Below are 15,666 nucleotides of genomic sequence, written 5' to 3' on the forward strand. Positions count from 1 at the left end.
TCACTGTCTAGGAAGTTGCTGGAAGCAGAGACAATTATTTCAAAAGGAAATTGAATAGATGCTTGAGGGAAATAAATTTACAGGATCGGGGGATAGAGTGTGGGAATAGATTGATTGGATTGCTCTACAGAAGGCCACAATGGAGTGGATAGGCTGACTGGCTTCCTTGATGCTACAATAGCGCAATGACAGTTTGAGACGGAGAGCACATAATAAAGTAAAAGTATAATCGCTGATTAAATCCTACCCTGAAGTACCTGTAAATGGACCTCAAATGCTGGAACACTGCTAAGCTGCTGACATATTATTGTGAGGTGCTTTAATTCACATCAATTCTGTGATCATAGCACGGAAATGCGCTGGCCTTGGGGCATTACGAGATATTTCTATAAATGGGATAGTGAACATGTCTCAGCTCTCAGTACCCTACAATACAGATCAGGACCAGATGTGCCGGGTATCATGTTATCCATGCTAAATATCAGAAGAAAGATAGTTATTGATGCTTAAAATACAAAATAAAACCAGGAAATGATGCAGATCCAAGCCAGGATGGAAGGTAACCATGAGTGATTAACCTGTTTTTATCCCCAAATACAGAAAGGACTGGAACTGATGTCCTAGGAGGATGTTTGCCAGAGCAGTTGGGGAGGGTTTAAACTAATATGACAGAAGGATAACGAGTTAGAAAGAGGGAGAAAGGATAAAAACAAAAGGTAGAAAAGTGAATCAGACAAGTGATAGACAGAGAAACCAAGGACAAAATTCAGACAGGACTACAGAGAAAAATATTGGGAGTGAGAGAAACAATGTTAATAAGACAAGCTTAAAGGATCTGTGCCTTAATGTGCGGAGCATTTGCAATAAAGTGGATGAACTAATCGTACAGATAGACATAAACAGGTACGATATAATTGGGATTACGGAGGCCTGGCTGTAGGGTGACCAGGGATGGGAACTGAATGTGCCAGGGTGTTCAGTATTTAGGAAGGAAATGGTGGTGGAATGGCATCACTGGTTAAAGAGAAAATTAACACAATAGTGAGAAAGCTCTGACAGTGTGGGGTCTGTATGGGGAGAACTGAGAAATACCAAGGGGCAAAACATATTAGTGTGTGTCATATCTCGACCCCCAATCTGCAGTGGTGATGTTGGGAAAGGCACTAAACACAAAATTAGAGATTAGTGTGATAAGGGAATCTCGGTGATCATGGGTGGTTTTAATCTGCACATAGATTGGGCAAATCAAATTAGCCACAATGCCGTAGAGGAGAAATTCCTGGAGTGTATACGGGATGGTTTTCTTGACCAATATGTGGAGGAACCAACCAGAGAGCAGGCCATCTCAGACTGGGTACTGTGGAATGAGAAGGGAATCATTGCCAATCCAGCTGTACGAGACCCTTTGGGAATGAGTGACCATAACACGATGGAATTTTTTTTATCAAGATGGAGAGTGAAGTAGTTGATTCAGAGACTCGGGTGCTGAATCTTAATAAAGGAAACTATGAGGCTACGCAGCGTGAGTTGGCCTTGATAGATTGGAGAGAGTTACTTAAAGGGATGACAGTGGATAGACAATGGCAAACATGAAATCATGGGGGAACTGCAGCAACTGTTTATTCCTGTCTGCACAAAAGCAGAATGGGTAAGAGGGCCAATCCATGGCTTACAAAGGAAATTAGAGAGAGTATCTGATCTAAGGAAGAAGCATACAGATTGACCAAGAAAAATAATTGGTCTGAGGATTGGGAGCAGTTTAGAATTCAGCAAAGAAGGACCAAGGGATTGATTAAGAAGGGGAAAATACAGAACGAAAGTAAGCTTACAGAGAACATAAAGACTGACGCTAAGAGTTTCTATAGATATGTGAAGAGAAAGAAGTTGGCCAAGACAAATGTAGGTCCCCTACAGACAGAAACAGAGGGATGTTTAATAAGAGACAAATAATTGGCAACCGAATACATACTTTGGCTCTTTCTTTACAAAAGAGGACACAAATACAGACAAACCAAAAGGCCAAATTTGAAGAAATGAGAAAGCATCTAAAAAACATGGATTGGGACAAACTGTTCTCTGGCAAGGATGTGATTGGTAAGTGGGAGGGCTTCAAAGGAGAAATTTTGAGAGTGCAGAGTTTGTATGTTCCTGTCAGGATTAAAGGCAAAGTGAATAAGAATAAGGAACCTTGGTTCTCGAGGGATATTGGAACTCTGATAAAGAAGAGAGAGATGTATGACATATAGGCAACAGGGGGCAAATAAGATGCTTGAGGAGTATAAAAAGTGCAAGAAACTACTTAAGAAAGAAATCAGGAGGGCTAAAAGAAGACATGAGGTTGCTTTGGCAGTGAAGGTGAAGCATAATCCTAAAAGCTTCTACAAGTATATTAAGAGCAAAAGGATAGTAAGGGATAAAATTGGTCCTCTTGAAGATCAAAGTGGTCGGCTTTGTATGGAATCAAAAGAAATGGAGGAGATATTAAATGGGTTTTTTGCATCTGTATTTACTAAGAAAACTGGCATGGAGTCTATGGAAGTAAGGCAAACAAGTAGGGAGGTCATGGTTCTTGCTGTCTTGAGGCAAATCAGAGTTGATAAATCGCCAGGACCGGACAGGGTATTCCCTCGGACCTTGAAGGAGACTAGTGTTGAAATTGCAGGGGCCCCGGCAGATATATTTAAAATGTTGACATCCACAGGTGAGGTGCCGGATGATTGGAAGATAGCTCATGTTGTTCTGTTATTTAAAAAAGGCTCAAAAAGTAATCTGGGAAATTATAGGCCGGTACACTTGACATCAGTAGTTGGTAAATTATTGGAAGGAGTACTAAGAGATAGGATCTACAAAGACTTGGATAGACACGGATTTCTTAGGGAGAATCAACATGGCTTTGTGTGTGGTAGGTCATGTTTAATCAATCTATTAGAGTTTTTTGAGGAGGTTACCAGGAAAGTGGATGAAGGGAAGGCAGTGGATGTTGTCTACATGGACTTCAGTAAGGCCTTTGACAAGGTCCCGTATGGGAGATTAGTTAGGAAGGTTCAGTTGCTAGGTATACATGGAGAGGTAGTAAATTGGATTAGGCATTGCCTCAGTGGAAGAAGCTAGAGAGTGGTTGTGGAGGATTGATTCTCTGAGTGGAGGCCTGTGACTAGTGCTGTGCCACAGGGATCAGTGCTGGGTCCGTTGTTGTTTGTCATCTATATCAATGATCTGGATGATAATGTGGTAAATTGGATCAGCAAATTTGCTGATGCTACACAGATTGGAGGTGTAGTGGACAGTGAGGAAGGTTTTCAAACCTTGCAGAGGGACTTGGACCAGCTAGAAAATAATGCAGACAAGTATGAGGTATTGTACTTTGGAAGGACAAACCAAGGTAGAACATACAAGGTAAATGGTAGGATACTGAAGAGCGCAGGAGAACAGAGGGATCTGGGAATACAGATACATAATTCCCTAAAAGTGGCGTCACAGGTAGATAGGGTTGTAAAGAGTGCTTTTGGAACATTGGCCTTTATAAATCAAAGTATCGAGTATAAGAGTTGGAATGTTATGGTGAGGTTGTATAGACATTGGTGAATTTAGAGTATTGTGTGCAGTTTTGGTCACCTAATTACAGGAAGGATATTAATAAGGTTGAAAGAGTGCAGAGAAGGTTTACAAGGATGATGCCAGGACTTGAGAAACTGAGTTACAGAGAATGGTTGAATAGGTTAGGACTTTATTCCCTGGAGTGTAGAAGAATGAGGGGAGATTTGATAGAGGTGTATAAAATTATGATGGGTATAGATAGAGTGAATGCAAGCAGGCTTTTTCCACTGAGGCTAGGGGAGGAAAAAACTAGAGGACATGGGTTAAGGGTGGAGGGGGAAAAGTTTAAAGGGAATATTAGGAGGGGAGGAGGGGCAAGTTCTTCATACACAGAGTGGTGGGAGTGTGGAATGAGCTGACAGATGAAGTGGTAAATGTGGGCTCGCTTTTAACATTTAAGAAAAACTTGGACAGGTACATGGATGAGAGGGGTGTGGAGGGATATGGTCCAGGTGCAGGTCAGTGGGATGAGGCAGAAAAATGGTTTGGCACAGACAAGAAGGGCCAAAAGGCCTGTTTCTGTGCTGTAATGTTCTATTGTTCTAAATAAGATACCATAAATGTTGGAGAATGCAAGAGTTAGTCAGAAGGAAGAATTGAGGGAGATCAATATTAGTTGAGAAATGCTGCTGTGAAAATTGCTGGGACTGAAGGCGGACAAATCCCCAGGGCCTGAAAATCTACATCCCAGAGGACTTAGAAATAGTGGATGCATTGGAGGTCATCTTCCAGGGTTCTATAGACTCTGGAACAGTCCCTGCGGTTGGAGGGTAGCAAATGTCACTCCAATACTCAAAAGGGGAAGTAGAGGGAAAACAGGGAAATATAGACCAGTAAGCCTAAAACTAGTAGTAAGGAAAATTCTCAAAACCATTATCAAGGACTCTATAACGGAGCATTCAGAAAGCAGTGACAGGATCAGACAGAGTCAGCATGGATTTATGAAGGAGAAATCATGCTTGACAAATCTGGTGGAATTCTTTGAAGATGTAACTACTTGAGTTGACAAGGGGTAGCCAGTCAATGTAGTATATTTGGACTTTCAGAGAGTGTTTGACAAAGTCCCGCATAAGAGATTATCGTGCAAGATTAAAGCGCATGGGATTGGGAGAAATATATTGAGATGGATAGAAAACTGGAAAGAAGAAACAAAGAGTAAGGATTAATGCGTCCTATTCAAACTGGCAGGCAGTAACTGGTGGAGTATCACAGGGACCAGTGCTGGGACCCCAACTATTCTCAATATATATTAATGATTCAGATGAGGGAACAAAATGAAAAATCTCAAAATTTATAGGTGATACCAAGTTGGGTGGGAGGTTGAACTGTAATGAGGATGCAGACATCCTTGAGCATGATCAGGATAGGTTGAGTGATTGGGCAAATCAATGGCAGATGCAGTGTAATTTGGAAAAATGTGAGGTTATTTACTTTGGAACAAAAACAAGAAGATAGATTACTAAGTAAATAGCTGTAAATTGGAGAGGGGTGCATGCAGCAGGAGCAGAGATGTGTTGCTGCAAATATATGGGGACTTGGTGAGGCCACATCTCGAATATTGTGTGCAGTTTTGGTCTCCTGTTCTGAGGAAGGATATTCTTACTCTCAAGGTAGAACAGCGGAGGTTACCAGGCTGATTCCAAGGATGGCAGGACTGATGCATGAGGAGCGATTGAACAGGTTAGGATTGTTTCTGCTGGAGTTCAGATGAAGGAGGGGGGAATCTCATAGAAACTTATAAAATTCCAACAGGGCTAGACATAGTAGATGCAGGGAGGATGTTCCCAATGGGGGGTGCGTCCAGAACCAGGGGTCACGGACTGAGGAATCTGGGTTGGCCATTTGGGATGGAGATGAGGAGACATTTCTTCACGCAAAGAGTGGTGAGCCTGTGGAATTCATTACCACAGGAAGTAGTTGATGCCAAAACATTGATTATATTCAAGAGGCGGCTGGATATAGCACTTGGGGAGAAAGCAGAATTAAGTTATTGAGTTGGACGATCACCCATCATTGTGATGAATGGCAGTGGATCAGGCTCGAACGGACACGTGGCCTCCTCCTGTTACTATCTTCTATATTTCTACATGTGTGGTTCTGCATTTCTTTTTATCAAGATTAATATTTTCTTTTGTTCTGCTGCCAAAATAATAATCTTATTTTTTCTATTCACTCTTAAGTTCTGAGTGATTTTAATACTCCCCTCGGCTTATCGATATTTCTTTTTCATCCTTGGTGAATGCATTCAGGTGAACTGTGGGATACAGAACTTAACCTTACAAAAGAATAAGTTTTTTTTTATTTGCAGACTCACTGTCAGTCACACTGAACCACTTATTTCTTCCCACCAGGTCTATTTTATATCAGTTGATTTCAGTGCAATAATGGAAGCAAACATGTGACTCAACCCCAAGAACTTTTCCCATTGATTTTTAATAAGATCCCATCTGGAATATTGTGTGCAACTCCGATAATCTCATCTAAGATGTTCAATTGCTGTTGCCCTTGCCCATGTACTTGGAGTACTGTGCGCAGTGCTGGTCGCCTCACTACAGGAAAGATGTGGAAGCTATTGAGAGGGTGCAGAGGAGATTTACAAGGATGTTGTCTGGATTGGGAGGCATGCCTTATGAAGATAGGTTGAGGGAGCTAGGTCTCTTCTCCCTGGAGAGACGAAGGATGAGAGGTGACCTGATTGAAGTTTATAAGATGTTGAGAGGTATAGATAGGGTGGATTCTCAGAGGCTATTTCCCAGGGCTGAAATGGTCGCTACGAGAGGACACAGGTTTAAGGTGCTGGGGAGTAGGTACAGAGGAGATGTTAGGGGTAAGTTTTTCACTCAGAGGGTGGTGAGTGAGTGGAATCGGCTGCTGTCGGTGGTGGTAGAGGTGAACTCACTGGGGTCTTTAAAGAGACTTCTGGATGAGTGCATGGGATTTATTGGGATTGAGATAGATAGGCAGGGATATGATCGGCGTAACTTGTGGGCTGAAGGGCCTGTTTGTGCTGTAGTGTTCTGTGTTCTATGTATACAGACAAGCAGTGAAGGTGATTTGAGGTAGAATTTAAGTCAGAAGAAGCTGTTAAAAATTTCCTTAGATATTTGAAAAAATGTAGAGTTCAGAAAAATATTGTTCCAGAAATAGTTGTCTTCAGTTCCGTGGATACATTGGACAAAGATGAAGGGTAGATTTAATAACTGTTCAAAATCATGAGGATCTGGGCAGAATAGATAGAACTATTCCAACTGGTAAAAGGGTCAAGAACAAGAAGGCACCATTTAATGGTGTTTAACAAAAGAACCAAGAGCAATGTGAGAAAAATCTGTTTTATGCAACAAGTGGTTAGGATTTGTATTGTACTACTCGAGAGGTTAGTAGAAAAAGATGCAATCAAAGAGTTCAAAAGGATATGCACCCAAAGAGAAAAATAAATTGCAGGACTTCAAGGAAAGGGTAGGGGAATTAATTAAGTTGCTTTTGCAGGGACCTGAGTGAGATAAAATAGGATGAATGGCTTCCTTCCACGCTCTTATCATTCTGTAATTCCATGATATAGTTAACGCACAAGAGGTTATAAAAGCACATAAGGATGAGGGTCGTCTTATTTGAAACTTATCTTCTAATAAATATCTCCTTGTGGCTGAATTTTAATATCATAGATTTTATTTCACCTGAACCAATACTTATTATGTACGCTTTATATACTTTCAATGATACAACCTATATCCTATCTAGAAGAATTTATAAAATTATTTATTCATTGTAGAATTCTTCTGTCTCTTTGTAACAGGTCTAGACACGATATGACTAAATAAAGAGAGAACCTACCAATGGGAAGTTTGAGTTTCTTCCTCAGAGAGATTCTTCTGGATCGTGACCGTGAGTGTCTATCTGTCGTGGTTCCAGAATGAGCTGTTGTGCATTCAGAGGTGTCTTGCTCAGATTGGCTGCTCGTATCACTTGCAGCACTTTGCGATTTAAACATTTTGCGCCAAAAGTCTTTTCGGCCCAGAAGCGCTCCTGGAATTTGTTCTTCGCTGTTAGTTTAAGAAATACAAACAATAACCTGTTTACAAAAACTTCACTGAAACAATCACATTTGTACAACAGTACATTCCAGTGCTAGAACCTTTTGTGTTGCCATCGTGCATTACATGCAAAAAGCTCAATCATGTAAAACACTTCCAACATCTTTGACTAAATTCGCTGGAACACAGAGTTGGATTTGAGACACAATTAACCAGCATCCATTCAAAGTGATGGAGGCTAGAAGTGCTGCTGGATGCTTGCTCACCTCAGCAGGGGGTTATATTTGTGTGGGGCTCACCTGCAATGCTTAAAACCAGCTTACAATTCTCAAAAGAATCATAGAATCCCTATAGTGTAAAAAGAGGCCATTCGGCCCATCAAGCCTGCACTGACTAAAATCACTCCCGTAACCCCACCTATTTACCCTAGTAATCTGATGCTGAAGGACCATTGAGCATGGCCGACCCACCTAGCCTACACATCTTTGGACAGGAGGAGGAAACTAGACCACTCAGAAGAAACCCACACAGACAGGGGGAGAATATGCAAACTCCACACAGACAGTGACCCGAGGCCGGAATTGACCCGCATCCCTGGTGCGGTGAGGCAGCAGTGCCAACCATTGTGTCACCACGCCACCCCGAATAACAGCAAAAGGAAAGGAGATCAAAAGGCCCCAAGGTTTGAAGTGAGATCAGGAGGCGGCCAAGGCCTGGAGCGGGATCAAGAGTGGGGAGAGTTATAGAACAAAGAGATCTAAGTGTACAGATTCATAGCTCTTTGAAAGTGGAGTCACAGGTGGACAGAGTGGTGAAGAAGGCATTCAGCATGGTCGGTTTCATTGTCAGAACATTGAATATAGGATTTGGGATGTCTTGTTGAAGTTCTACGAGGCATTGGTAAGGCCAGACTGGATAGGCTAGGTTTTCTTTACCCCTGGAAGGGTGATCTTATCTAGGTCTATAAAATAATGAGGGGCATAGATCAGCGAGATAGTCAATATCTTCTTCCAAAGGTAGGGGAGTCTAAAACTAGAGGGAATAGGTTTAAGATGAGAGGGGAGAGATACAAAAGGGTCCAGAGGGGCAATTTTAGTAGTCGAGGTGGGTACAATTTTGTCTTTTAAAAAGCATTTAGACAGTTACATAGGTAAGATAGGTACAGAGGGATATGGGCCAAATGTGGGCAAATGGGATTAGCTTAATGGTTAAAACCTGGGCAGCATGGACAAGTCGGACTGAAGGGACAGTTTCCATGTTGTAAACCTCCATGATTCTAAGAGGGGGATAAAGTTTGGAAGGGAGTGAAGGGTAAAAGCTGGAGGGGAAGAGGGAATTTGGAGGGGGAAGAACCTAAAGGTGGAGGGGCTGAAGGGATAGTTTGGAGGGGAGAGGCTATAAGGAATGAGGGTTGAGAGGAGAGGATCAAAGAGGCTGGTGGAAGGGGGAGAGTCCGCAGGATTTAACTATCTATTTGAAACTGCACAATTAAGTTCAGTGGGAGGCAGAAAATGAATTTGTTGATGCTATTAAGATCGCCTCCTTATTAATCTGATTCAGGAAAGGATTGTTAAGGGCAATTCATTTCACCTACTACAACCTACAGGATTTATGGTGACATTCGGGGTTGGATATCGAGTAAATAGTGATTATCACATCGTTGGATTTCAGCAGGATTTCAAATAATGCTACTGATAATTTAATTATTATCTGAGTTTCATGCCTGGGAAAATTTGGGGAATGTATGTTGGTGTACTCTATAGTGTGAGAATAACTGCAGTACAGAAGAAAATTAGGTTTGGTTATACTGATAGTCAAGTTTTTTTATATATATATATACACCTAAGACGTTATAGAGGAATCTAAGCCAGGTAACTCTAATCAACTAAATAGGGAGGCTTCTAGAGGAATTAACCTATAATGAAGTATTTTGCTAATTACGATAGTTGCAAGTGTCAAATATAAAAAAAAACTGAGGATAACGAAGGCCACCACAAGAAAAATTGTGGTAGTAACAGTAACATCAGTTGTGACAGAAATCAGCAAATAAAAACTACAATATCCTTTGACCGGTTTACCCAGGCAGCTTAGGTACGAGCATAAAATATGACTGACAGGTTCGTTATCCTCCCTGAGGGTTCCTATTCTATCTCACAGGATTTGATTCAATCTGCATTTGGCTCTGTCAGAAAGTAATAAAGGTCGGAGGCAAGGCTCCTGGAGTTAGCCTCCAAATTTTCAAGCCCTTTACAGAAACAAACTTTAGCTAATAACAGCAGCAGTCATATTTAACCAGCTATTGTAAAACAAAATGATTACATTAGCAATCAATCGACTCAAGAGTCAAATGCAAAATACAATAAAGCAAGACTTTATTTCAGACTTCTTGTACAACCCTGCATAAAAGAAATAGCATCCACAGCATTGGATTATTTCAGGTGATGTAATATTATGAATATCTGAAAGAGATATTCTACCTGTCGGGTGCTGCTTTGCTACGTGATGTATAATTAAAGAAATGTAAGCAATTTCCTGTCACTCACTGTTCTGGAGTCTGAGGAGGGCGACTGGAGACAAGACTACGACATTCATCTGGTGCTGCTGAGGGCTGGGCTTTATCGGCGCTTAATCCCACTTCAGCTCTGCAATCAACCAAATTCAAATCACTGTACATAAATACAAAACAATGATGTGGGGCCCGGATTTTCATCACAATATACAGGTGCTTTGTCATGGCAAAATGGCTAAAAATTCTAAGTCCATCCCTGAATCTAACATCTTCCATAGGCTGGAGCCAGGCTGGGCCGTGTGCCTGTGCTATTTACAGAGGTAGCTGTCTTTCAGACTGTGGGAGGAAGCCAGAACACCCGATGGAAACCCACACAGACACAGGGAGAACATGCAGACTCCACACAGACAGTGACCCAAGCCAGGAATCGACCCCGTGTCCTTGATGTTGTGAGGCAGCAATGCTAACCACCGTGTCACTTTTTTATTATACATTATACTACAATGAGCTTCCTGAGGGAGACACTGCATATCCTTCTATGTATGAACCAGACTTTCTGTTTAGTTGCATATATTTACAGCTTTGCAAAGTCAAGATTGTGCACTATGAATTGATCCAAATCAACATTTCATAATATCAACAAGGAAATATTGGCATATGGATAGTATATGATCTAACTGCACAATTTGTTTGTGATAATAATCAAGCACAAAATCAAAGCAGTAAAGAAAATACTCCACTACGCCAATGTTCATGATGTTAAGAATTATTACAATACCAAATGATGTAACTCAATGAGAGTGCTTTTGACAACGAGTTGTTAAGTTGACCTCTAAATTCCTGTGTTAACTGTGAATTGATTTTTGAGATTTTATCTTGCGTGCACCGCATCAAAAGCAACATTTTAAATAAATAAATCATGTTGCTATCAGATCTCCAGTGCCGTTATTTTTCAGTTCAAGTAGCAATGGCATGAGCATGGGCTTAAATCCAACAATTGACAATCACAGTTGGTTTTAATGGGGCAGAGTGGTGAAAAAAATCCCTGGAAATTACAAACGGATGTAAATAATGCTCAGGTCACAATTTGCTGAAAATTCTATTCTAATGGACAGGCATAAGCCACAGGTGCAGCATCAGTATCACACAAGTTTTCTGCAAATTCTATATCCATGTTTCAATGAGCATAATGCCAATTTCAGACACTGTATCCCAGGTGTCTCGAGAGCACTCTAATCTAGATGGCTTGTCAAGCACTTACTGCACAGAATGAATTACGCATACTTCCTGCCATTTGTATTCTTAAAGCACTCATTTTCCATCTAAGACAGGTGCTGTGCAATCAGTTTCAAGGCCATTTAGAAGAATGTAAATTAGTTGTGCGGGTGGCAACACTGCACCACTCAACCCTTGTGTCTCATAGAAACAAGGGCGACTAGCACTTGCTTATTAAGCTTTTTCAAATAATAATTGCACCATTGGTCACAGGGAATACAGTCACAGTAAAAAAATTCAATTAAATTGAAGTCATATCAGATGCGTACCTTTTGTTGACTGACACTTTCTTTTCTTCAGTGTCATCTGGTTTTTTACCAGGTGTTACCTTGTCTGCACTGTCTAAGAGGGCGCTTAGTGCCACCCTTCTAAAAACATTCCCATGAGCCTCTTTGATGAATTGAACAAGTTGACGAATGTCACAATAAAGTCCCTAAAAGAAAGAATCTATATAAGCACAGTTTGTATGAAAATACTAACGATTCACTCATGAAAAATTAGCTGATTGCAGTTACTCATTTGCCTTTTAGGTTTAAGATTAAAATAAAAATGACTAAACATCTGTAAGAGGCCTCATTTTTAATCACTGTTCTCATCATGTTAATAATGTATATTATCTGTCAGCACAAATATTTTTTTCTCTATCCTCCAACTTTATTTGCTTTCTATGTGCTTAATACAACCAAAAAATAAATCATAGTTGTCAAAGGAATGCCATTTGATTGCAGTTTAAAAAGTTGGCTGAAATTACTGAACCCCAAATAGGTTTTCCTAAAAGAAAAATTGAGTTTTCGAATTTTTAATATACAATATGCAGTTGTAAATGCGCCTAGTTTGGGGGCGTTTAAGGGATCTGTGGATAGGTTTATGGATGGAAAGGGATTGGTTTAGGTTAGAGAGTCATTGCTTTTTAACTGGTCGGCGCAACATCGTGGGCCGAAGGGCCTGTTCTGCGCTGTAGTGTTCTATGTTCTAACCCTTTTACTTGTTGCTTTCTATGTGTTATAAATCCATTTTTATCCAAGGAAATAGGCAACTAAAGTCAATTTCAGGCTCAGAACATATACTGTTAAATAATTTCGCTTTGGGCACTCTAGGAGTTTGACCACACAAAAGATTACATTAAAACTGAACAGTTCCAATATCCCTATTACAAACAGTTAGTGTAAAATTAGGATTGGTAGTATAGTTGGTTGGTCACTACAATTGCCTTTTGGGGGCTAACCATCCTAGGGCCAACCATCTTCAAATGCTTTGTTAATGACCATCCTTCCATCATAAGGTCAGAAGTGGGCATGTTCGCCGATGACTGCACAATGTTTAGCACCATTCGCAATTCCTCAGATACTGATACAGTCCATGAGTGCAGCAAGACCTAGACAATACCAAAGCTTGGGTTGGCAAGTGACGAAGAGCAAAGAACAAAGAGGCTCTTCGATCCTCCAGGCCTATGCCAACCATGCTGCCCGACTTAACAAAAACCCCTACTCTTTTGGAGACCATAGCCCTCTATTCCCATCCTATTCATGTATTTGTCAAGGCGCCCCTTAAAAGTCACTATCGTATCTGCTTCCGCTCCCTCCCCTGGCAGTGAGTTCCAGGCATCCACCACTCTCTGTGTAAAAAACTTGCCTCATACGTCTCCTTTAACCTTGCCCCTCACACCTTAAACCTGTGCCTCCCAGTAATTGACTCTTCCACCCTGGGAAAAAGCTTCTGACTATCCACTCTGTCCATACCCCTCATAATCTTGTAGACTTCTATCACATCGCCCCTCATACGCCATTGTTTCAGTGAGAACAAACCAAGTTTCTCCGACCTCACCCCATAGCTAATGCCTCAGATACCAGGCAACATCCTGGTAAATCTTTTCTGTACCCTCTCCACATCCTTCTGGTAGTGCGCTGGGTTAAAATCCTGGAACTCCCTCCCTAACAGCACTGTGGATGTGCCTATGACTGCAGCTCACTATCACTGTTTCAAGGACAATTGGAATTGGGCAATAAATGCTAACCTAGCCAGCAAAGGCCACATCCCATGCATGAGTAAAATGGTATTTGCTGTGTGCATGCGTACTTTGGAGGTGAAATTTGCAAGATTACACATTGGCAGGTCCTTTAATTTGCATGGCTGACCGGATAACTTCAAATCTGTGTTCTACCTACCCCTGAAAATTGGTTACTTCCTTACTTACCAAGAATCTATCCATGTAGGCTGTAAAAATATTCAAAGTCTCTGCTTCCATCTCCTTTCCAGGAAGAGCATTCCAAAGACTTCTGTGAGAATAAAGCTTGCCTCTTCATTTTCAACTGGTGATCCCTTATTTTTAAACATTAACCCCTCCTTTGAGCTTTTCCTACAAAAGGAAACATTCTCCCCACATCCACCCTGTCAAGGTCCCTCAGGACCTTGTCATATTACTGCTGGCAAGTGATGATTTCACCAAATATGTATGAAATTCAATAAGTGACAAGTTGCAATCTGCTGCAGCCACAACTGATATCACAAGAGTCTGGCAAAGGCTGCATTGCCAGTAGCTGTGAAAGTGAGAGGCGCAATGAACTTTGATGCATCTGGTCTCTTCTAGGCTGGAACTGACAATATTTGCAACATCTCACAGCTTGCCAACTATTGTTGTGTAAGTACTGTTGTGTTCAGTTCATTGAGAGATAAATACATTTCATTTTCTCTTGAGAGAAACAAACAACCTTCACTAACATGCAGGTTTCCCCATGCCTCAATGTGAAACACAATGCACACACATCACTTTGTCAAAACACTGTGTCAACTCTGCCCTGTACTGCAACCAAACAGAACATCACCCTCTCACAGTCCAGCTGGTACGTGACCATAGGCAGAGAATCATGCAGAGCATTGCTTGGTGTCCTTGTAGCAGTCACGATATCTTATTTCTGTCACACATCATTGACATGATGTGCAGATGCTGGCTCGGACTGGGCTAAACGCAGTTAGAAGTCTCACAACACCAGGTTAAAGTTCAAAAGGGTTTATTTGGTAGCAAACACCACTAGCTTTTGGAGCGCTGCTCCTTCATTAGGTAAGTGGGAGTTCTATTCACAAACAGGGCATATAAAGACACAAACTCAATTTACAAAATAATGACTGGAATCTGAGTCTTTATAGATAATCAAGTCTTAAAGGTACAGACAATGTGAGTGAAGAGAGAAGGTTTAGCACATGTTAAAGAGATGTATATTATCTTCAGACAGGACAGTTAGTGAGATTTTACAAGCCCAGGCAAGGTGTTATGGGGGTTACAGATAGTGTGACATGAACCCAAGATCCCGGTTGAGGCCATTCGTGAACACCTTTTGGTGAGCACTTCAGCGGTCACGGGCATTCGGTCTCAGATCTTTGGGTAAGCGTTCTCCAAGGCGGCCTTCACGACACTCGACAGCGCAGAGTCGCTGAGCAGAGACTGATAGCCAAGTTCCACACACATGAGGACGGCATCAACCGGGATCTTGGGTTCATCTCACACTATCTGTAACCCCACGACTTGCCTGAACTTGCACCATCTCACTAACTGTCCTGTCCGGAGACAATTCACATCTCTTTAACCTGTGCTTAACACTCTCTGCACTCACATTGTCTGTACCTTTAAGACTTGATTCCCTGTAAAGACTGGCATTCCAATCATTATTTTGTAAATTGAGTTTGGGTCTTTATATGTCCTGTTTGTGAACAGAACTCCCACTCATCTGACAAAGGGGTAGCTCTCCGAAAGCTGGTGGCTTTTGCTCCCAAATAAACCTGTTGGACTTTAACCTGGTTTTGTGAGACTTTTTACTGTGTCCCATAAAGATAGAGGAAATCTCTTGTCGTTTCCAACTCCACGACCAGTGCAAAGATGAGAGACCATGAAGCCCATTCTCGCCTATGTTATGCCCTTTTTCAATCTCTCTCAGGTCAGATTCACTTCACTTCCCAGTTCAGATTGCAAGAACCTGCTCCACTCACAATGCAAATCCACTTTAAAAGCTACAGGTTAACTGTAAGCAATGCAGATGTGTTTTAAGTGGTGTGAGCCAATCACAATACTGGCCTCTTGCTCAGCAGTCAGCATTGGCTGAATGTTGAAATCACTTAAAGCAAGCAGCCAATATCAAGATGTCATCCTGCCAACAGTGTAGCCAATAGGAATGGGTTCATGACACATTGTGGCTGAATGTAGACTCTCTGATTCCAGGTAAATCACTGGAAAGGTTAGGGAATGATATTTCTTGACTTTCT

General features: G+C 41.4%; 1 protein-coding gene across 6 annotated transcripts in view; it reads right to left on the minus strand.

Moving 5' to 3' along the window:
- Positions 1-15,666, minus strand: part of unc80 (unc-80 homolog (C. elegans)) — a 262,012-nt gene that overhangs the window by 173,430 nt on the left and 72,916 nt on the right. For all 6 annotated transcript variants that reach the window (XM_080198381.1, XM_080198378.1, XM_080198379.1 and 3 more), the window contains 3 exons: positions 11,682-11,845; positions 10,172-10,270; positions 7,429-7,637 (listed from right to left, as the gene is read on the minus strand). In XM_080198381.1, coding sequence (XP_080054507.1) covers positions 7,429-7,637; positions 10,172-10,270; positions 11,682-11,845 — 472 coding nt within the window. The remainder of the gene's footprint in view (positions 1-7,428; positions 7,638-10,171; positions 10,271-11,681; positions 11,846-15,666) is intronic.

Source organism: Carcharhinus amblyrhynchos, chromosome 11 (genome assembly GCF_965287045.1).
Source record: "Carcharhinus amblyrhynchos chromosome 11, sCarAmb.v2.hapA, whole genome shotgun sequence".
Taxonomy (NCBI): Eukaryota; Metazoa; Chordata; class Chondrichthyes; order Carcharhiniformes; family Carcharhinidae; genus Carcharhinus; species Carcharhinus amblyrhynchos.